Source organism: Talaromyces rugulosus, chromosome III (assembly GCF_013368755.1).
Source record: "Talaromyces rugulosus chromosome III, complete sequence".
Lineage (NCBI taxonomy): Eukaryota > Fungi > Ascomycota > Eurotiomycetes > Eurotiales > Trichocomaceae > Talaromyces > Talaromyces rugulosus.
In genome coordinates, this window is record NC_049563.1 from 341,094 (window position 1) to 363,342 (window position 22,249).

General features: G+C 48.3%; 10 protein-coding genes across 10 annotated transcripts; 5 read left to right on the plus strand and 5 right to left on the minus strand.

Moving 5' to 3' along the window:
* Positions 1-903: 903 nt before the first annotated feature.
* On the plus strand, positions 904-2,557 carry TRUGW13939_04976 (uncharacterized protein; the record flags this gene model as incomplete). Its single annotated transcript, XM_035488141.1, has 3 exons — positions 904-1,390; positions 1,447-2,444; positions 2,507-2,557. 3 exons carry the CDS (start codon positions 904-906, stop codon positions 2,555-2,557), a joined length of 1,536 nt encoding a protein of 511 aa, XP_035344034.1.
* Positions 2,558-3,283: 726 nt separating this feature from the next.
* TRUGW13939_04977 (uncharacterized protein) lies at positions 3,284-3,736 on the minus strand (the record flags this gene model as incomplete). Its single annotated transcript, XM_035488142.1, has 1 exon — positions 3,284-3,736. The coding sequence occupies one exon, from the start codon at positions 3,734-3,736 to the stop codon at positions 3,284-3,286; it is 453 nt and encodes a 150-aa protein (XP_035344035.1).
* A 614-nt stretch (positions 3,737-4,350) lies between these two features.
* TRUGW13939_04978 (uncharacterized protein) lies at positions 4,351-6,752 on the minus strand (the record flags this gene model as incomplete). The annotated part of the gene is made up of 3 exons (XM_035488143.1): positions 4,351-5,681; positions 5,733-5,962; positions 6,310-6,752. The coding sequence occupies 3 exons, from the start codon at positions 6,750-6,752 to the stop codon at positions 4,351-4,353; spliced, it is 2,004 nt and encodes a 667-aa protein (XP_035344036.1).
* A 563-nt stretch (positions 6,753-7,315) lies between these two features.
* TRUGW13939_04979 (uncharacterized protein) lies at positions 7,316-8,296 on the plus strand (the record flags this gene model as incomplete). The annotated part of the gene is made up of 1 exon (XM_035488144.1): positions 7,316-8,296. The coding sequence occupies one exon, from the start codon at positions 7,316-7,318 to the stop codon at positions 8,294-8,296; it is 981 nt and encodes a 326-aa protein (XP_035344037.1).
* Positions 8,297-8,952: 656 nt separating this feature from the next.
* Positions 8,953-11,008, minus strand: TRUGW13939_04980 (uncharacterized protein; the record flags this gene model as incomplete). The annotated part of the gene is made up of 9 exons (XM_035488145.1): positions 8,953-9,471; positions 9,540-9,598; positions 9,658-9,716; positions 9,769-9,949; positions 10,004-10,237; positions 10,294-10,415; positions 10,474-10,583; positions 10,640-10,762; positions 10,814-11,008. 9 exons carry the CDS (start codon positions 11,006-11,008, stop codon positions 8,953-8,955), a joined length of 1,602 nt encoding a protein of 533 aa, XP_035344038.1.
* A 1,432-nt stretch (positions 11,009-12,440) lies between these two features.
* On the minus strand, positions 12,441-14,277 carry TRUGW13939_04981 (uncharacterized protein; the record flags this gene model as incomplete). Its single annotated transcript, XM_035488146.1, has 7 exons — positions 12,441-12,470; positions 12,518-12,690; positions 12,751-13,154; positions 13,206-13,339; positions 13,394-13,701; positions 13,766-14,140; positions 14,226-14,277. 7 exons carry the CDS (start codon positions 14,275-14,277, stop codon positions 12,441-12,443), a joined length of 1,476 nt encoding a protein of 491 aa, XP_035344039.1.
* Positions 14,278-14,888: 611 nt separating this feature from the next.
* On the plus strand, positions 14,889-15,610 carry TRUGW13939_04982 (uncharacterized protein; the record flags this gene model as incomplete). The annotated part of the gene is made up of 2 exons (XM_035488147.1): positions 14,889-14,989; positions 15,046-15,610. 2 exons carry the CDS (start codon positions 14,889-14,891, stop codon positions 15,608-15,610), a joined length of 666 nt encoding a protein of 221 aa, XP_035344040.1.
* A 348-nt stretch (positions 15,611-15,958) lies between these two features.
* On the minus strand, positions 15,959-16,862 carry TRUGW13939_04983 (uncharacterized protein; the record flags this gene model as incomplete). Its single annotated transcript, XM_035488148.1, has 3 exons — positions 15,959-16,442; positions 16,506-16,742; positions 16,801-16,862. The coding sequence occupies 3 exons, from the start codon at positions 16,860-16,862 to the stop codon at positions 15,959-15,961; spliced, it is 783 nt and encodes a 260-aa protein (XP_035344041.1).
* A 502-nt stretch (positions 16,863-17,364) lies between these two features.
* On the plus strand, positions 17,365-19,477 carry TRUGW13939_04984 (uncharacterized protein; the record flags this gene model as incomplete). The annotated part of the gene is made up of 3 exons (XM_035488149.1): positions 17,365-17,771; positions 17,826-19,255; positions 19,314-19,477. 3 exons carry the CDS (start codon positions 17,365-17,367, stop codon positions 19,475-19,477), a joined length of 2,001 nt encoding a protein of 666 aa, XP_035344042.1.
* A 496-nt stretch (positions 19,478-19,973) lies between these two features.
* On the plus strand, positions 19,974-21,971 carry TRUGW13939_04985 (uncharacterized protein; the record flags this gene model as incomplete). Its single annotated transcript, XM_035488150.1, has 2 exons — positions 19,974-20,855; positions 20,904-21,971. The coding sequence occupies 2 exons, from the start codon at positions 19,974-19,976 to the stop codon at positions 21,969-21,971; spliced, it is 1,950 nt and encodes a 649-aa protein (XP_035344043.1).
* Between the last annotated feature and the right edge of the window lie 278 nt (positions 21,972-22,249).

Below are 22,249 nucleotides of genomic sequence, written 5' to 3' on the forward strand. Positions count from 1 at the left end.
GTCGAGAGTAAGACGTGTGCAGTGGAGACAGAATAGAATGCTAATGCTGTGTCAAGCGTCAAGTCAACCCAGGGAGACGGATAAAGTTCGGGCGCAGTGAGTAGTCAGCAACAGTACGTACGTATTCTTTGGCACCGCACAGCCACAGCTATGATTTTATTGTGTTGTTATTATTATTATTACTATTATTATTATGGGAACAACAGCATTGTTTCAGACTTCCTTCTTCAGACATCAAATTTCTACTGATGTCATGTCCTCCTATCTACATCCATCCTCGGCATAATTTCTAACTTCTAACGCTGCTGACACTTCAACGAGACGTGTTCCCTCGTACCAGTACTAGATACAAGCAGTCTTCTCACGCCAAGTCTGCTCGTTTGTCTGTCTCAGCTGCAGACGACCAGGCGACCACGTATCACAACATGTCCCGACAGCCAGTCAACGAGTCACCTCCCGACAGCCGCGTAAGACACGAGAATGCCGCGAGTCTAAGAATATCACAGGATGGCTGTGCTTCCACTGTGGATCGCTACTCCATCAGGAGCTAGTCCGCTAAATCGCATCGCAATTTGCTGCCAGGCCAGGCCAGGCACAGCGGGTGGAGCGCGCCCGCACCGCCTCGGCCATGGAGATGCCTTATTCTTCTTCTTCCTCTTCTTCTTCATTCTTCTTCATCATCTTCTTCTCTCTTCAGAAATCTCCTGTCATCGGCTCTCCCTCTGCCAGTCGCTACGCCACACTCGCTGCTTCTATCCCACAACAACCACTCCTACTGTGATTGATGCGACTGTTCCTGACTGATCGGCGCCCCGAGTCAGGAGACTAACAGTCTCATCCAGCCATCCCCGTGTTTCACCGTCTAAAGACTTCCTAGCTGCCATCAGCAAGTACTGATTGACAATGGCCGCCAATCAGTACTTCAACTCGTTCCAGCCGCAGGCTTCGCATCACGACCAGCTGCCTACATACAGTGATGACGGCTTTCCGCAGCATCCCCAGACTGCAAGCACAAAGCCATTACCAGAAGGGCCTCCACACTCGCCGACCCTGTCAGCGTACGACTCACACAACGGTCCCTACGGCCGTCGACATAGCCAGGCTTCGTTCACAGACGAAACCGCCTTTATGGGGGGCAGGAATCATCCCAACGACCAATATGGAGAAGACATTCCGCTGAAGCCAAATGTCCAGCAGTCGCAGGATCCGCACTGGATGAATCAGAACACGGCTTATAACTCGGATATGCCCATGGATCCAGACATGAGCCAGAGAAAGCGACGTGGACGGCCGGCAAAGCGTGGCTTTTTTAAGGGGAAGATTCCCTGGGTGACGTATTTGTTGACAATTATCGATATCGGCGTTTTTGTTGGAGAATTAATCTACAGTGGTGAGTTTTCTTTCCCCGTGTCTTTTGGTGTGTAGAACGTCAAACTAATTGAACAGCAAAACTCACTGGCAGTCCTATCGAAATCCATCCAACCTTCAACCCTATGGTCGGCCCATCCCCCTACGTGCAAATCAACATGGGCGCCCGGTTTGTCCCCTGCATGAAAAACGTGCCCGGCATCCAAAACGCAAGCATCCCCCTCCCCTGGAGCTGCCCCAACACGACCACATCCGACTCGAATGCTGCCAGCAACCAGTGCACTCTGTCCGAACTATGCGGCTTCAGCGGCGTGCCGAACCCGAAAGCAAACGGGTCCATCGACGACCGCCCTGAACCAAACCAGTGGTTCCGGTTTATCATCCCCATGTTCATGCACGCTGGGCTGGTTCATATTGGCTTCAACATGCTAATGCAGATGAGCATGGGCGCCGACATGGAACGCACCATTGGCTGGTGGCGGTATGCGCTGGTATACTTTGCCAGCGGTATTTTTGGTTTTGTGCTAGGCGGCAACTACGCAGCGCAGATAATTTCCTCGACGGGGGCGTCTGGCGCGCTCTTTGGCATTTTGGCGCTTTTCCTGTTGGATTTGTTGTACACGTGGAGGGAACGGCGCAGTCCGTGGGTTGAGCTCGTGTTTCTGATTCTCGAAATCGCCATTTCATTTGTGCTAGGACTACTCCCGGGTCTCGACAATTTCTCGCATATTGGCGGCTTTATCATGGGATTAGCCATGGGCCTGTGCATGATGCGCTCGCCCAACTATATCCGCGAACGCATCGGTCTCGAGCGAATGCCATATGTCGAGATGAGCGGCGGCGCAGGACCCCCGCGACCAGAGAACAGAAGCAATAGCAAAGTCGAAGACAACGACGAGTTCAAATACAACAAACCGCTGTCCTTTTTCAAGGGGCGCAAACCGCTCTGGTGGGCGTGGTGGCTGGTCCGCGTTGGCTCGCTGGTCGCTGTGATTATTGGGTTTATTCTGTTGATTACGAATTTTTACAAATATCCCAAGTCGAATTGCTCATGGTGTTACCATCTGAGTTGCCTGGTATGCTTTTCCCTTTTTTCTTTCTTTTTTTTTTGAAGCGAATTTTACTAATTAAATCCAAGCCCGTCAAAAACTGGTGCAGCATCGGCAATCTCAATTTGACAACAAGTTGAAACGACTAAAAATGTGTCTTTTTTTTCTTGAGTAATAAAACAAAAGATACCCAAAGCGAATTAAATTATGACGGCCCTGGTTTTCTCTTTGCATAATAGGAATGGCATTCCTTATTTTTCTGCTCGGTTCTTTTTATCAACATGATATAGGCATGAGCATTGTGTTTATATATCGAATAACTGCATACGATCTTTGAATATTTTTGGGTCTCGGGTTTAGAATAAGGGTTAGGACTTGGAAATCTAAGACCAGATATTAATTAACGTTATATTTTGAAATAACAGGCTGCTGACTGTTATCAACTACGTTTGTTGAAATGTTTGTGTGGAAAGTAGTTGTATGCACACGTGGTATTGATATCAATTCATTAATAATAATTCGTATACTTCACTCGCTCCCCTCTCCTGGAATCACTCAAGGGTATTGATCCCCGTTATTAACACATTAGTTGCCTGCGTGGATTGCATTGCATTGCATTGTGCTCAATGAGCACGTCCGGCTATAAATCGTCCTATCATGAAAAAGCAGCGCGCCGGTTTTGGTATTGTCGTCGTCGAAAGAAAGAAAAAACACTGGGTATCGACGCAAAAAAAATTCAACAAAGCCAAAAGAACAGCCTAGACTACGATGAGTAGGCCTATCGTTTCAAAAGGGGCTACAGGGACCTACCATTGTATGTTTACAATCGGGTTGTTTTAACCCCTGGCTATCTGGTGCGCCATTCGTTACGATGCCCTTCTGCTCGTAGCAACTGCAGATATGTAGTCTGCAAAAAGCCCAGTTGCATGCTCACTATGACCCGTCAGGAGCCAGAGGAGACGGCCAACCTTGCTGAGCAGCAAAGGCGGCAGGTGTAACAACGAAGTCCAGAGGAGCAGCGACAGGGAAAAGAGGACCAAAGTGTTGGCGACGAATTTCTCGCCGGGGCTCATCACGTAGACGCCAAAGGTGACTTCGTAGCGGTAGTATTCCAGGCAGATCCAGTCGACGAGGCGCAGGGTGAGATTTCGGTGTTGTTTGCTGTAAGACAGGGTGGGTGTGTTGTTCGCTGCGGCCATTGAAGACGAGTACTTGCTGATGAGCTCGTCCACGATCGGCGGCGAGTGTGAGCACTGCGAGGACACATGGGTTGGGGTCGGCGTCGTGGGAGTGTAAAAGGCACTCATGTCAGTCGACATTCTGTCAGACTGCCAGTTAAAAACACTGAACGAAAAAAGTGAAGCCTTCCGCAGGTATCCTCGTACGAATCGGATGGCGCGCCGAGCCAGTAGATCGAAATAGTTGAAGATCCGTTTAGGGGATGAAACAATATGAGATAACGATGCAGGGATGAGTTGGAGAGACGAGAGAGACGAGGGCAAGTGAGGACGACGCAAGGAAACCAGAAGAATTCGTAATAAGAAGAGGCATAATTCGCATTTGTGAGGCCGATCCGGAAAGTTCGGCAGGCGCGACCCCCGGCGCCTTCCTCCTCCTTCTCTAGTCGCCGCTCGTTCTAGCTTCATATTCGTTTCTCGTGATCTCGACTGCAGCTTGCAGATCTTGGCAGCAGGACAGCGTCTGCTCTGTGATGCCAGTGGGTGGTGACGGAAAAGCGACAATCCTAAAAGAGTATGTCTGAACCTTTAACATCAGGCTACGTTTGGCAACGAAAAGTAGCAGTTCTCGAAATGACATTATAGTACGATCTACAATTCGCCCGAGAACAAGCTAGAGCCTGACATGCTATCAATATCCAACTTTCCCTATGCAGTTGTGACTATACCACTGACACACAATATGCTGTTATCCACTACAACCCCGACTCAGACTGATATTCGCCTAGTGCAGCATTAGCGCCGAGGACACCAAGCTCGTTCAACACAGTGTCAGCAGCCAGAGCACCCTGTTCAACTGCACCCTCGATAAACCCTTTCCATCCATGAGCCCAATCAGCATTGGCCATGAGGACGTTGCCGTGCCGCTTCTGAAGCTCAGCGAGGTACTTTGTGAGGAAACCAGCTCTATACCAAGCGGCGCCCGCCTTGGCATACGGATCGGAGACCCAGTCATGGAAGACGACTTTCTTGATCTCCATAGGATGGAATCGCCGGAGAGCAGTTTCGAGCCTCTCGGGCTCTTTGAGTGGATCAAGCTTTCCTCGGTTATCACCGGCAAACGAGGTAATACGTGTTGACTTGCCACCAGCGCAGAATCCGTCACCATATATGTATAAGAAGTCCCCAGGCCAGGTACACCCTCGCAGACCACGCAAGTCGCCCTCAACCTCGGCATGGATCTTGGTGAGGTAGTCAACTTGGTTGATCTTGATAGCCTCCTGACGAAGGGGCGATAGAGGAGGGTCGAAGTGGATATCCGGAAGGACAGCGATAGGGATTGTGTTTACGACACGCTGGGCACTATACGTCTTGTTGGAGGTGCTGATGACCGAGACTATGCCTTCTCTCTCGGAAATAGACTTGATGGGAGACTTGAACGAGTACTGTAGCCCGAGCCGGACGGCATCATCAAAGATACAGCGGGCGAGGGTGGACTGGCCCTCTCGGATCTTATAGAGGGTCCAAATTTCTTCAAAGGTCGAGATATCGTACGACCCAAGAGCCTGGGCACGGAGCATTTCGAGAAAGCCAATATCCTCGACAGAGCCGCCACCACAGTGTGGGACGAGGGACTCGAGAAGAGCAAGCTCGTCAGCGGTCAATTGGTCCTTGATCTGCTCGATTCGGTCACGACAGGACAGTTGATCGACCGCCTTGACCTTATCTGCGCTAACACGCGAGTTACCAAGGGTAGAGTAAGGAAGCGGGCAGATGTCTCGCCCATTGTTGCCGTCAATATTGATGAAGATTCTCCACGCTCTGGCGGTCATCTCACCAGCCTCCTTGTGGGTGAATTTGCGACTGCCAGACCCGGTGTCGAGGGTGAAGTAATCGCAACCACCATTCTCGGTGCGCGTCATGCTGATTTCGTCTTTGAGGCCGTAACGCTCCATCTCCGCAAAGAGACGACCGTGGACATGCGAAACCCAGGTGCCGCCCATCTCGAAGGTGGTGCCATCAACCTCTGCACTCCAGGTTCTGCCACCGACACGATCGCGGGCTTCAAGAAGAAGCGTTTTCTTGCCTTTGGGATCTGATGTTAGTGACCTGTGTGACTTTGATCAATTGGACCTACCGGCCTTGACCAGGTCCCGAGCCGCCGTCAGACCAGCGTAGCCGGCTCCGATGACGATAGCCTCCCAGGGTATGTCATTATCGGTCTTTCGTACTCTGTATTCGGGCTGAATGACACCATAGGTGTGGAGGCCACCGACCAAGCCAGTCTTTTTGGTATAAGTATAACCGTCTGCAGAGGGCTTGGCTTCGTAGGCCATTGTTCCGGGGTAAGGCTCGGTAACGAAGGAACTAAGCAATTATGTGAGGATCTTTGATCAGCTGTTTGCACAAAACCATTGCTATTTAACTTGATATAAGGAGTTCAAGGTGTTTACATGTTTACATTCACATCAAGCAAGATATTATTTACGTCAGCGCGGGGGCGGTTGAAGCTCATACCAGATGTAGTTAGGCGGGAACTTATAGTTCTCTATACTGAAACGGGCAATGACTTCAACTACAACTGTAGAGTCCCATGTAGCCAAGAGTATTACTAAAAATCGACAAATAACATAGTCCCTATCCTTTTGTTTCTTCCTTCGACCACCTGATACACCCCTTTACCCCTGTCGAAAACCGGGCCCTCAACTTATTACCGCAGTATCATTGCCTCGGCCTGCACTTCGGCACGCATATTTGGTACGACAATCGCGGGCACTATAACAGTACCCCATGCCGGTGAATTTCCAGGATACCGTTCTCGGAATATTTTTTGCAAAGTCGGCTCATCGGCTGGGTCGAGTAGATAGGCGGTAATCTTGTGGGCATCTCCCAAGCCACCCTTGACGCCGGCATTTTGTAGTGCAGCGTCGAGACAGACAAGGATGGCTGTAAATTCATCTTCAAGGGAACTCGTGACCAGCTCTCCTGTGGTGAGATCTAAGCCGACATGTGTTGTAGTTGTAACGAGCTTTGTGCTCAATGGCACCGTAGTTGTCGTAGCAATGCCTGCAGACCGTAACATATCACCCACTGGGCCGGGAAGCCACTTGGACTCGACATGTGAGGCTTTTTTGAATAGACGTGATATAAAGTTCATTGTCAATATGCGTGAAGGTAATGAATGACTTGGCACTGGGGATAAACACTAGTCATATACGTAGAAACTAGGGAATATACGAGTTAGGAAGACTCAGAATGTGACTACCACCAAGCAAACTTACTGAGGGGCCTTGTTTTGGTTCTTTTGGCTTTTCGATAGCCTTGCGCTTTATACTGCCGCTCTGGATTTGATAGGAATTAGAAATTACCCAGCGAAGAGGAAGCACCCTTGTATTACTGAGGTATTTATGGGAAAGTTAAAGTGGTCCCCAAGTTGTGTGCAGTACCCAATTCGGTAAGGATGCTTAATTTAGTTCTGTGCCTGGATCCATGACGTGTTTCAATGTCGGTTTTTGGAATGTTGTCAAAAAGGGGTATGCAAAGTTTGAGACACTTGAGAAACCCTAACCCTAAATGATACGTTGATTATCAGTCACGACATAGCCTAACGAACTTATACTGCCTGTCCATTCTCGTAGATTAATATCTCCTTTTACACATGCAGAATCATAACCTATTAGGTTTTAACATTTTAATGAAGGCCGAAAGAGATATTGCATAATGACTACATCCCCAGCGACCTCTATTCGTCTACCTCTGTACGATTCTGAAATCACAGCTGTTGAAGATACGCAACACCGGCCAATACCATCGAGTCTCTGCGAACTTCGTCGGCTACGCAAAGAAGAGCCTTCTCAAGATGACAAGATTTACAACGACCCGCAGATAGTGATCGAGGAAATCAGTGTCGCAGGCGCCCAAGGTCCCCTCCATGCCATTCTATTGACTCGGAAATCTCGTTTGACAATTTCAAAGCTTCGGCCTGGAGTTTTATTTTTTCATGGTGGGGGACGAGTCATGGGGAACGTCTACGTTGGCCTTGCTGCAGTGAGCGAACTTGTTAAAGATCTAGACGCCGTGATTGTCAGTGTTGCATACAGACTATCTCCAGAAGCTTCCGGAACTGATGCCGTAGAGGACTGCTATGCCTCCCTTGTCTGGATGTCCGAAAACTTGAGCACCTTCAACGTAGACCCGGCTCGTTTCATGATTGCTGGTGTCTCAGCTGGAGCTGGCCTTGCTGCAGGAACTGTTCTTCTATCTCGGGACCGAAACGGTCCTAGAGTATGCGCTCAGATGCTGGCGTGTCCCATGCTAGATGACCGGCTCATAACCTTGTCGGCTCAACAATTTGAGAATGGGCGAGGATTTTATACTGCGTGGGGTCGATATGCTTGGAAGTGTGTCCTTGGCGAAGACGCCAAAACAGGAAATGTCAATCAGTATGTAGCGCCTGGGCGTGCCGAAGATCTGTCGCACTTACCACCTGCCTACATCGATGCTGGATCGGGCGAGCCATTCCGAGACGAAGATATTGCGTATGCCAGGAAGTTATGGGAGTGCGGAGTCCAAGCTGACTTGCACATCTGGGGAGGTGGCTGCCATGGGTTTGACTTGTTCTACCCTACGGAGATTGGAGCACAAGCTATCCAGACAAGAGATGCCTGGATGAGAAGGACATTGAGGGAGAAGACAGGATAAAGCAAGAGGAAACCATTTGTATCACTTAATAGGCGGCAGCAAGATGGGGGATAAGGGCATGTAGTCTAACGGGAATGCTCCGGACGGAAGGATTCATTCATCGTTTGATGGGTACACTCTGGGTTGATCGTACATGTAGAACATTGATGCTCTTCTCGGTGACACTAGCTAATTCTCGACCCCCTAAGCTCGTGTTGGCTGTTACAAAAATTCACCGTTAGCTCATATCACGTCTAACACCTCAAGAGGTACTGAAATTATATAATAAATCGATATGAGTGACATAACCTTGTGCCTTCTATTAACAAGGTTAAGATGTGTAGACATCTGGAGTATCAATTAATGGTATATGAAACGAAATACATTGATATAGTGACAATCCCCCTGAGTCTGGGGAAATTTAACATTTGAAGTGACTAATATATATAGCACCCACAAGTTGGATAGAATTTCTGTTGGAACGAATTGCTGTGAAGCTTTCTTCACACAGAACATAATTGATATACATGTAGACGTGATAGAAAAATATATTCTGAAGTCATACACAAATGGGAAAAACAAAAGAAAAGAAATCCAATCACACTGGTCCTCACTCTGGCATGCATTTTGAGCAGAGCTTTGCTCCCAAGTAACTATTCCCAATTCACTAGCCGTCCTCAGACTTTGGAAGATGATCTTGGGGGAGGGTCCTTGAGCGTATGAGTGTTAGCTTCTTTTATGAGATCCCAGTCGATATGCGGGCCTTCAAAGTTTACGTTGCCATCCACGAGCCAGAGAAGCATAATGATGAGAAACAACCCGACAACAATGACGCTAATATAGTTCATCGTCGCTGTACTGACAGGAAGCGAGGGGGGCATGCACACTGCGACGCCCAGCACCACAATCCAAAGGACAGAGAAGCCATTGCACAGGTAGCCGAAGATCCCAAGATCAAGATATCGTGGCGGCAAATGTTGCTTTCGACCTTGAAAAAGGAGAATTCCCTGAGGCACCGCGTAGGTGATATTCAAGAAAAGAACGGCAGAATTGATGATCGAGTTGAAGGCGGTAGTTGAGGCAAGATAGAGCAAGCCATAGAGCAAGACGAAAATAAATGCGACACCGGTGGTCCGGACAGGAAACTCGAGTCTCTGATCTATCTTGGAGAAATACTTCGAGAAAGGAACACCGTTCTAAAATTGCATTAGGCTTGGTGGAACTGCGTGTGAGGTACTGCGTGTGAGGTTGACGGTGAACTTACATCACGAGCAAAAGCCCACGCTATACGTCCACTTGTAACCCACTGAGAAGGCAGAGCAACTATGTGGGCCATGTCAACACCACATATGACTTTGTCATAGAAGAAAAACAATACATACGGATATAGACCACTAAAAGCAAAGAAGTTAGACATATTGTAGCTTTGCGGTTCCCGGTCCTGTAGCATTATTGGTAACTATTAACGTTCGTTATTAGGAAATCAAACGCACGCCTGGAAAACCAGCTCCATGCTAGGTAATGGCGAATTCATAACAGCGTCGGCGTCGGTCATAAAGTACATGAGGGCAATGAAAAGCGGAAGGGAGGTACCCAACCCGATTATCAATGTCATTATGATGACTTGGGGCACTCTGCGGCCAGGCTGTGTCATCTCCTCGCTGATGTGAATTGCTGGATTTTTCTGTCAAAGTATGTCAAAATCATATAAATGAATAGAGAACTTACCTCCATCAGTGCCTCCGAAAGCATACATGCAGTTTGAAATGCCCAGAATCCAAGCTGTGCCGGAGCCCCAACCACTTGTCCCCATGCCAGATTGAACAAGATATGAGCTTTTGTTCACGTGTTGATGCATACCTACAGGGACAAAAAGAACCAGGACCATCCCGATGACCGAGAGGACCAGCGAAGTCTGGACAAGCCACCCAAGCCGTTTCGATGTCACGAAGACGGGTACCACTAAATAAAGGGTTACCCATCATTCTGGGATTATAACAATGACTATTTGGGCCAACCTGTTATAACAGAGACCGCAACATAAAAGAGATATACTACCCAGTTTGTAGCCAAAAATTCCGGTTTAACGAAATGAATCATGCCGTAAAGGGTAGAAGCAGCAAGCGAGATTCCAGAACAACTGTGCCACGACATGTTAGGCTAAAGCTTTGTTCCAGCAGCTTCTTACATCTACTTACGTGACAATCCACCAAGCAAGGATTGACATCCACCCAATAATGTACGCAGCAAAGCGCCTCGATTTCTCTGGGCTTAGAATCCAGCAAAAGTGGTATTGGCCGCCGGTCGACTAAAGGCTGCAATGTCAGTGGGTTTTGCCAAAGCTAAAAATGTTGGTCATCGTACCGGAAATGCGGAAGCGATCTCACTCAAACCCAATGTGATAGTGAATTGAACAACAAAGGCAACGACAAGGCCGAGAAGGATGACTTGAGGGCCTCCGTACGCCAGAGACTGGCCAAAACAGCTCTACCGGAAGGATTAGTTTTTGCAATGAATGATATGTAGAAGGACACTGACTAGGTATCCAGCCCAGGAGTTGGTGATAGAGAAGCCGAGGCCGAGGGCAGAAATCCAGCTGAATTGACGCTTCAACTCGGGCTTATGACCATTCGCTCGGAGAATGGCATCGTCAATATCGACGCCTACGGCAACGCTCTCGTGATCCCCGTCAACATCCTTGGCCGTTGAATTGGACTTTTCTATGTCCTGCATTGAGAACCGTCAAAAGGTTAAGTGATCTGAATATATTTATAGATCCTTTGGCCGAGGAAATGTTGCAAGGGAAATTCCAAGGCCTGTAGACAAGAGACTTGGATGGGGTTTTAAGACAGATCCAGGTGATAACAAGGTTTGAACAAGGGTTGATCAAGGTTTTGCGGGATAAAAGAGAAATACATATGTATGTTTAGGCTTCAGCAAACTGGAACCTTGAAGCATCTCCAGGATATTGTAGATAGTCCCACTTGATCTGTGATAAGGGGTTGATAAAGGTGATTGGTTTTGAAGCCACAACGCAAGGCGGCGAGGGGGTCAAAACATTCGATGTCCCCAGACCTTGGCAGCAGCATGCAAGTCACCCCATATTACGACGTTGTTGTTCTGGTGGCAATCCAGTGGAGAGAACAAACCGATAATTGGCCTCCAAGCTTTCCTGTTTCGGATGTGGTGTGGATGCAAGTTGGGAGTACTTCCGGAAACGGTTAAGCCATTGCTTGACTATGTATCAAACTACCAGAAGTAAGGCCAGATACTAGGAAATCTCGGCCTTGGCAATAATGTTTACACTCACCGCAGGAGATTCACAATGGGGCAATGTAATTTCTCATTTAAATAATTTATTTGTATCCCTGCTCTCGTATTTGCAATACTTGGCGCTCTTCCCGATCTCTTGGGCAAAGTACAACGTAATGCGACTCAAATGGGAGGCGCCATTTTTGTAATTAATATTAAATTTTATAATATTTGATGCTGTGCAGGCGCCCTACGCGCGGAAAACAACTAACATCGCGACGATAAGTAGGTAAGTATACATAGACAATTATCTCCAGATATCCGGATAGCTTCAACGATGGGTTTATGACCTTTAGTTCTCCTCCTGCTTTGGGCTGATACGGTTTCAGTTATACTGTCTATGTCGTCTTGGATAGCAGCTAACAAAATTAGACGTCTTAGTGTTCACTCTGTAAGCAAGTATGTGCCTTTCCGCTAGAAACTGTGCACCCAGCACGAGCTCAGAAAGTTCCTTTTTTCCTCTTTACCTTACAACCAACAGGTCTTAAGCTACGGCTATAATCTCGTTATTGTGCTCGTAGTTTGACACCGCAGAGCTGATTGAGAAGGATTTCTCTTGATACTGTGATCACCCCCACAGCTCCTTTCCTTGATCGAACTGTGTCTCGTCAAGCCATTCGCATTCCAGAGTCCCCAGATAGAACCATTTTTCTATGATAGTGAAAAATGGCACGTGGGACGAATGGCTATTTAAGAGGCCGCGGCGAAATTGGTGGTGGAGTCGGTTCGGCGGTTGATCGCGTTACCGGATTTGGATTGCCAGATAAGTAGTTTGATATAATGTGTCAACCCAAAAATGTATGGGGATGCATCGTCCTGTACTCTTAAAAGAAAAGATAAGCATGCTGAAGCCTCAGCATGTCGGAACATGTCTAAGAGTTATCTGTTAATGAAGAGTGAAGCATAAGTCATGAAAGTAGCCAAACATACGAATTCCATCCATGGGACATTGTACCAGCCATTTAGGTGGGTCCCCCTCTCTTCCCAAACCTTGGTCAGAATCTCAGTCATGGCTGGATGCTGAAATCCCGTCGCATGCTTGATCTCACCAATACACCAGCTGGCATAGTGCATCTGATGTGGCGAAGAAGTGTCAGCTCCGGCTAGGAATAGCGGGAATAATAGCCGTTTGTAAAAAGCTGTATCCCTAGGTATAACTGCACAAACATCAAAAATGGCTGTTACAGAGGCCTTTATTCGAGAATCGTCGCAGGAAATGACAAAGGCATCCGGAAATCGGAGAACACGGAGAAGACAGGCATGTCTGTATGCCTCAGCCAAGTGTCTCCATTCCTTGTGCCCCGTTGGATAGATTGCTAGGTCAGGATCCCATCCACGAAAGAACTTTTCGGCCTTGGTCAGAAGCTCCTGGAACTGATCGATCGAGAGGTCCCCTGCCAAGTATGACTTTCCAGCCTCGAGGACTTGGCCGATCCGGTGGAAAAGAACAGGAGGGCAGCCGACCAGAGCGTGAAGACTAAGACTTCCGTGGTCCCGAACGCATTTGCGTACATCTCCCGAATAGGCAAGCTTCTCCGCGCCACTAAATCCCCGCAGCATGTCTAACCTGGTCCCAAGTTAGGGAGGTCGGGTTCACGGCTGTGTTAGGAGGACCTACCAGGACAAAGCGGAGATGAAGAACATGCTAGCCTTGGACCTTGTAGAGAAGTCGGCTGGACATGCCAATCTCTTGCACAGAAACGCAACACCGGTCAGGTGAGTGCCATGAGAGGAAATTCCGGTCTCGCAAACCTGGGCGAATGTTGGCATTAGTTTCCCATAGTCGGAAGCGCGAAGGCAACATACGTCATGCAGTACTAACAATAGCACTGTCCCCAAAACACACTCCTCCTCGGAGTTTGTCAGGCCAGTGGCTTCTTCCTGAAGAAGCAATGCTCCAAGCGAGTGCAAGGCTGACACACGGTACTGGAGAGAGATGGTGACAAAGTGTTGACTCTCATTTCTTCCCGAGATATGCATGTGACATGCTGAAAGTCCTAGCAGAGCGTGTAGAATGCTTTGGTGTTGGTAGACAAGAGGCAGGACATGCTCTCGGAAGGGATTATTTGTTCCCTGTACATGAATGGTGAGATATTCGCTGAGAAATTGATCAACTGAAAATATCGGTTAGTTCCTTTCAATGGTTAATAAGTGGGGAGAAGACCCAGTGTCTCATACAGTACTCAATTAGACGCCGGTTTGAGGAGATATCTTGGTTGAAATCGGGTGCCCCAGCAAGGCACGAGGAAGGAGAATATGCAGGCGATGACGGCGGTGGCGAGCCCGAGGTGGTAAAGTTACGGAGAGCATGATCAGGAGAGAGGGAGGCCTGCGAGGAAATTGAGTCTACCGTTGACGCCTTAGTCGGAGCTTCCGGAGCTACGAGGGACCCCGAAGGCGACGCTGATGGGACTGGCGCCGTTACTGTCTCGCAGAACTGAAAGCGTGGAGGGTACCCTTCGCAATGCAGTCCCCTCGTACGACATCTGTCGCAGATGGGGCGCTTGCGATCGCATTTGCGGCACTTTTTGCGACAAGTACCGCAAGCTGGGTCTAATGAGAGGACATTCCGATTAGCAATTGAGAGGGTTATTAGTTGGCGTACGTCAGTTCACTGGACAGAACACAAATAGCTAACCTTTCCGACGAGCGGTAGGGCGCTTCAGTGAAGGCGAGATATCCGAGGCCATCGATTTCTCAGGACAACACTGCCTGCTATTCACGAAGTTCAAGGAAGTCGATGAGGGGGTGGTGATAACTGATAAGCCAAGAGAGCGATGCACACGGACTACGTGCCGCAATGCGGGGCCGGAACTTCCATTGTTCCAGTTGCTACAGCTCTAATATTAAAATCTAGATATTATACAGGTATTTTAGACATTTTTTAATTTTCTATATTAAAAGGTAATTCTCGAATGTTTAGAATATAAGTGGCAAAGGTTACGTACAGCTACATAGCCATATTTTATAGTCATAGGCTCTATAGATATAACTAGATACGCTAGTTTTTAAGCCATAGCTTATTTATTAGACTTTATCATGCTATAGATATTGACGATTTCTATACAGGCTTTCTCTATAAGAAGACTAGCTTCGAACGTAGAAGTTGGGAGTATTTCTATTTTGGGATTAGCTTGTCTTAGACAGGCGCTTATCCTGATGTCGTTAGCGCGACTTCAATGTATACAGTGAACTTAAGGGATATCTTTTTGTTTCTCTCACATTTGACTGTGAATTGGCAATCTAGCGATTCAACTACCTGTATTAATCCAAAAAAAATCCTAACCTTAGCGGAGCAACAATGGCAAGCAAAGCAAAAGACCCGGCCGAGATGGAAAAGGCCTCTAGATTTGCCCACGTACCGAGATGCGAAGAGTACGACAAGATGATATCCGGAATGCTGTAAGAAAAATACCCTTGACAGCCAGATTCTTTATTAACCATAACTGTCGCGACAGCTACGATTCTTTTGTTCCCGAGCTCGAATCGGCACGTCTCAAAGTTCGAATCTTCATGCATAAATACAACACCTGGTTTCCCGGAGGAGATAATGTCACTATGGAAACACTCGCTAGTGAGCGGTTCCACTTGCTACAAATACAACTCGGCCAAATTGGTGAAGAATCCTACATCGAGCCTCCTCTGAACGTGGATTACGGGTGCAACCTCTCAATAGGCAAGAGATTCTACAGCAATTTTGGCCTTACCATTTTGGATTCGGCTATTGTGACTATTGGCGATCGGGTCATGTTTGGCCCCAACGTCATGATCTCAACGGCTACCCACGAAATCGAGGTTGCGAGTCGACGAGACAATATCGAGTTCGCCAAGCCAGTGACGATAGGGGACGATTGCTGGATAGGAGGCGGGGTAATCATCCTGGCTGGTGTGACTATTGGCGATGGTTGCACAATTGGAGCTGGAGCAGTCGTGACACGGGATATTCCAGGTTGGAGTGTGGCCGTGGGTACTCCAGCCAAGGTGATCAAAAAGGTCGAGAAACTACCTCCAGTGGACAATTGAATTGCAGACAAACCGCATCAAAGAAGATGGGTTAAAACGAAGAAGGATGAGGTTTCAACTCTGGAGTTGTTTCTAGACTCCCTTCCACATGTAACAGTCATTGCCGACAAGAATCCACACGAATCTGCCCGCAATAAACGCCTTGTCCATTAGCATTCAGATATTATAGCTAACCCTGTCCATGGACACTTGATTATATCTAAAAACCACCATGATTTGCTTTCAAACTAGGAAAATCTCCGAGCCAACATATTACATGTATGTCATTCTAATCGCAGTTTAACCATGTGATACTTGATAAAAAATTCTACTCAATTCATACATTATTTGTATAGTGAATAACAAATCTCAATTATAAAGCCCACCATTGGCGCAAAGAACCGAGCCCGTAGTCCATCGCGCATCTTCGCTGCAGAGAAAAGCAACAAGAGGCGCGATATCGTCCACCTCGGCAATCCTCGCTGCAGCAGGAGTAGACTCAATAAGTGGTTGCATGTCTTGTCTGAACTGCTCATCACTTTCCTGCCACTGATCCGTCGCAACAGGGCCTGGATTCACACAGTTGACGGTGATTCCGTGAGATTGTCCAAGCTCCTTTGCCCAAACCCGGGCGCAAGACTCATTTGCAGCCTTTGTCGCTCCGTAGACTGTCTGGCCAGCGACACCAAGACGAGCAGCAGCTGAAGAAACGAATACGACACGACCGCCTCTGGAAATATGACGGATAACTGCCTTGGTGAGGAAGATGGGTCCCTTGACATTGGTGTCGAAGTGTGTTTGGAACAACTCTTGTGTGACATCTTCAAGGTTCGCGTCAACTCCCAAGGCGGCACTGTTGTTGATTTAGTTAGCGTACAAGATCCGTTAAGAACAAAATAAAGACAAATAGTCGAACTTATGGATCAAAATGTCAATCTTTCCAGTCTGGCTTAGCCGCAACGCTGCATCGACAATCTTGGGAATGTCGTTCACGTTTGCTACACTTGCTTGACAAAGCGTTGCTCGGGAACCTGCGGCCTCGATCTTATTTACAACCTCTGTGGCTTTTCGCTCGCTCTTATCGTTGGTGTAGTTGACGACCACATTGGCGCCACGCTGGCCTAGCTGGATAGCGATAGCAGCACCGATTCCTCTGTCACGATATGTATTAAGACTCTTGCACTCGTGTCTCGACAAAGGAGACTATTTACCTAGAAGCACCGGTGACGATGGCAGTCTTGCCAGTCAAGTCCAGTCCCTTGAAATCAGGCATATTTGCGTTATTCTCCGTGTAAAGGTGATTTGGTTTGTCAGCCAGAATTCAAGTGTGTTCTGCATTCCATGGAAAATTCAAGGGAACCGGCTTTTATACTTTGGCTTACATATCCAGAGTATTAAAGTTCATATTTGAACTAGAAGGAAACGAGTTTCAGTCACTACTAAAACAGGCAAGGGACGCCACAATGCGGTTCACCCCGAGGGGGAGTAGGTGATTTACTGGCCTTCTAGATAAGGAAACCGATTTACTTGTTCTCCATTTTGAGAACTCTAACGCACCTGAAGGCCCACTCTTATGGAGCACTGGCGCTCTTTAGGTGCTGAGAGTATTTCTATTTGGGGTAACGATGAGCATACAAAAGCTACTACCCCACATTGCCTTATAGTAAACAATTCAGTATAAGACGAGATCAAGACATGAGAAACTGCAGAAATGTCAAGACGCGGGAGAATAGACTCGCTATTTTGATTTACAAGACTTGCGACCGTCATCCAATATGCCTGCTTATGCTTCCAAGTCGAGTCCTCACCCTTTGGACCCTTTAACGGTCGACGAGGTGCAGACAGTGGCCCAAACGGTCCAGAAGGACATTGGATGTGCTGCCAATGATATCAGGTTCAAAGTAATTGATCTTGCCGAGCCTCCAAAGGCCGTGACTCTCAAGTACCTTCGCCATAATGGGCCGGCACCCGACCGCAAGGCTAGGATTTATTATCACCGCAAGAGGAGCCAATCTCTTCTAGTTGCAATTGTCAACATCAGCAAGCGCCGCATAGAGAATAACTACGATTGTCCTGACTCTCAAGGCCCGGTTGATTGGGAGGAGTTTGAGCTTGTCAATAGAGCTTGCAACAACCATCCAGAAGTCAAAGCCGAGGTTGCAAAATTGAAGCTTCCTCCCAAGTAAGTGGACTTCCAAACTACTTTGCTTGCTAACCGATGCTGATACCCCCATAGTGCCCGTATACTTAACGAACCATGGGCTTTTGGAACCGATGATGCGAGCGAGCGCCGACGACTCTTCCAATGCTACATGTACGTTGCCTTGACCGACGACCCCGAGGCTAACCATTACTCACTTCCAATCCCCCTCGCGCCAATTTTCGACGCTCACACACTAGAGCTAGTTGAACTGCAACGTCTTCCCATGGGGACTGGTGACGAATTGGATCCTGAGACTCAAGCATGGGATCCCGTCAAGCCTGTAGAGTACAGCGCAGGCATCATGGGCGAAAACGCATTCCGAAAGGATCTGAAGCCTCTTCAAGTTGTCCAACCAGAGGGTCCCTCGTTTAAGGTTCTGGGCCGCCGTGTTGAATGGCAGAAATGGTCTTTTCAGCTGGGCTGGACTATGCGTGAGGGGCCCGTCCTCCACGACGTGCAGTATGATGGCCGTCCGTTATTCTACCGGGTCTCAATGAGCGAGATGACGGTCCCCTACGGCGATCCTCGATCACCTTATCATCGAAAGCAGGCCTTTGACTTGGGTGACTCTGGGTTCGGGCTTACATCTAATAGTCTCAGTCTCGGCTGTGACTGTCTTGGTCACATTGCTTACTTCAGTGGTATTCGGGTTACGGGACATGGCAAGCCTGTGGTAATGCCCAATGTTGTCTGCATGCACGAGATCGATGATGGCATTGGGTGGAAACATACCAACTTTCGGAACAACAAGACTTCAGTCGTGAGGAACAGGCAGCTCGTAGTTCAGTGCACAGCAACTGTCGCCAACTACGAGTACATCCTGGCCTTTGTGCTGGATCAAGCCGCGAATATCCACATCGAGGTCCGAGCCACAGGTATTGTCTCTACAATGCCTATTCGCCAAGGACTGCAGGTGCCCTGGGGCACTGTCGTTGCGCCAGGGGTTCTGGCCGTCAACCATCAGCATATCTTCTGCGCTCGAGTTGACCCGATCCTAGATGATGATCGACAAAACACTATTGCTTACGACGAATGTCACCCGGTATTCAACGAGCCGGATCTTGACCCTTATGGCTGTGCCTTTAGGGTAAACACAACGTCGATTGATAAGCCGGGTGGATACGAGCTTGACTTTACTAAGAACCGCACTTTCAAGATCATCAACGAAGCGCGAACAAACGCCACTTCTGGACAGCCTCACGGCTACAAACTTCACGCTGTCCCTAGTCAAATGCTGATGATGGGCCCTAATACATTCAACTTCCGTCGAGGAATTTTCACTTCCAAGGCTATCTGGGTTACCAAGTATCAGGACGATGAGCTGTGGGCTGCGGGGGAATTTACAAACCAAAGCCAGGAGGACACAGGTCTTGCCGTCTGGGCGAATCGAGGGGAGAATGTCAGAAACGAAGATGTCGTGCTGTGGCACTCTTTTGGAGTCACGCATGTCACCCGACCTGAAGGTAGGTCGTAGATAGACAGTATTATATTAATGGTTTTATGCACTGACACTGCCGTTAGATTTCCCCGTCATGCCTGTGGAGAAGTTTGTTATGTCTTTGAAGCCCTCAAGCTTCTTCGAGCTGAACCCATCCAACGATGTGCCTCGATCCAACCAAAGTGCAAACCAGTCAACGTTGCACACTGTCAGTCCGGAAAGTTGCTGCCGTTCATCGCACATATAGGAAAGGGTTTCAAGACGTTGGTCAATAAGCATAGCGAATAAACTATGGAAAAATGCAATGTAGCCATAAGGCAAATAATTCCAGTCTTCATACCAATTAGCGTGTTCACAAGTAAACATACTCTATACTTGTCCTTGACACATTCGTGTTCCTTCATCCCTTGCAAGCGACCCAGGCTGAGGCCGGAAGCCAAGCTGCCAAATCGAGGGGAAAGTGGAGATCCACCTGGCCAAGAAGACTACGTGCAACTAGTCCTGCGCTGACTGGTAGACGGAGATGGTATGGTATCAACAGTCGATCGGGTGTTTCTGGCAGTGCTTCTGATAAACCCCCCATTGTACCTGATGGTTGAGGCTGTGCAGTCTCAAGGCGGTGGTGTTCTGCCAGTGATGTCATACCCCTGGTGCGGGGCAAGGCAACTCGACGACAAGTCGACAACAGATATATCCAGCCTGTATTCTTCAGTCGCACCATCGCGAATCGCCTACCACCAGTCATGACTGCCGAAGAAGACCCGCTTGTCAGCGCCCTGCCTCCAGCGACTGATTATCTGACCTACCTCACGCTCCTCGAATACCAGCTCACCCCCGAGCGGCTGCCGACTCTGCACCGCCTGCTACAAGATGAAGTCCTCACGACAAATATCGGCTGGGACCTGGTCCAGCTTCTCCTGCCAATGCTTCCACAGTCGCAGGAATGCTTGCAGGATATTGCGCGCCTAGGCAACCCCCGCGAGGTCATCCTCCGCGTCTCCGACTCGCTGATGAAGCTGGAACCCGAGGATGAGGATAACCAAGTCGACGAAGGAGAGGAAGTTGCTGTTCCAGGAGAGGATTTCGATCGTGGGCTTCCGCAACATGTCATGAAATTCAATTCTTTGATCGCCATGCTTTCCGTCCTCCACAGCCGCATCAAGACCAAATACCCCAGCCGGTTCATTGCAACCTCTCTCCAGGCTGCCTTGGAAGCGTATGGCTCGATGCCCACCGACGAAACGACGAATGCCCTTTTGGAGTTTCTCAGAGACCTGTCTCCCACGAAACGACCTGCTCTGCCGCCACGTGGAACCAGCGACTCGTCTTTAGTACGCGTATTGCAGGCATCTGCTCCCGACCCGGAGGCCACCTACGACGAACCAGCAGCATCAGATGACCAAGCTATTCAACTAAAACTCGTTCAGTTTGCATTGGTTGAATTGTTGAAATCGTACATGCTCAGCCTTTCAACAGCAGAGGATTCGGGGATGGCGTGGGCTTTGCGCCTGCAGGAAAAGCTCAGTCCAAAGGAAGGCCGATCGACCGATAAACTCTCAAAGAATAATATCCATTCGCAGACAGAACATCTCAAGGAGCGAGACCTAGTTATTGGGAGGATCTGTGTACGTTTTCATCTTTTGATGCAGAAAAGATGTTGGCTAATTGTGTAGGCGTTATCGCGAGACCTAGGAATCAAGGATGAGGATTTGGTAAAGATTGCGACATTGCCAGCAGAAGACCACCCCCCGCCGCTCGATTTCGATGAACCTCCCAAGACTGCCGAAGAAATACCTCTACAACGCCATGGCGCCTTACTTTTACTGGCTGCGCGATCTGCAGCGAATGTCTTGTGGCCCGGTGCTGCAACGGCGCGCGTTCCTGTATACCCAGACCTTGCAGTCATTTTCTCGAATTTTATCGGCAATGCAGCTGCTGAAGAGCAGCCCCAGGCACTACACGATGCTCTCCTAGCTATTACTGCCATGTCCTTGCACGACCAAGTTGAGAAACCGACCGATGAGACGCAATATTCCGATTTTGTCTTGTCCGTGACGACGAGCAGTTCTCGTCAGATCTACAACAGTCTACGCAAGATCCCGGCAACTATTGCGCGAAGCCATCCTGATGAGGTCACTCGCTTTAAGCTGATTCGCAGGATTTTGGAAAAGGAAGAGCTTGTCTATGCCCGAGAAACCGCGATTGGGTGGCTGAAAGACGAGATTCTCAATGCGCCCGAACCGAGCACCATCTTCCACGATCCTCACTATTTCAGTGTCCTTTTCCCGATTATGTTCAACGTGGCCGAGCTTGAATCTCTCGCTGATCCATCTTCAAATGTCGTCGTCCCATTTCTCCGATTCACACAGACTGTCGCACCGTACACGCATGCCGCTCTGAGTCTGTATTACATTCTTCTTTCATCGACACAACTCCGCGACAAACTCGAACTGGGCAAAACCCAGCACGCCTTCCAAACAAAATTCCTGCCCCGACTGAAATCCACATATGGCGCGTTTGAAGACGATCTTCCGCAAAACGGCGGCGATGGGCAGATTGAAGCTGCCATTGGCGAGGATATGTGTCATTCTGGTATGGCGCGCTCGGTTGGGTTGTTATCTCATGTTATCGAGCAGGTGGAAGAGAAACTCGGCGAGTTATATGCGCATGATGAAGCGGGGGATAGTGGACAGGCGGATCTTGCCAAGGTAGAGAAGGTTAAAGCTGCGACTGCTGTATGATCATAGTTTGATGTGTTTTCTGTTGTTTTTGTATACCTGAGTATTTCACATTTATGTCAATGATTGGTGATGATAGATATCTTGCAATGACATCTGGAAAGAGAATTTGATATATGTAACGTTCAATGTTCACTCAGACTAGGTAATGGTTGGATTTCAGAATCAACATATTGACCAATTGATCGTTTCTACGTTCAAAAAGGGAAAAATCATATCGATTGATTGATTTATCACACTACCTACTGCAAACTACTAATAACCTATCAAGAGACCAATTC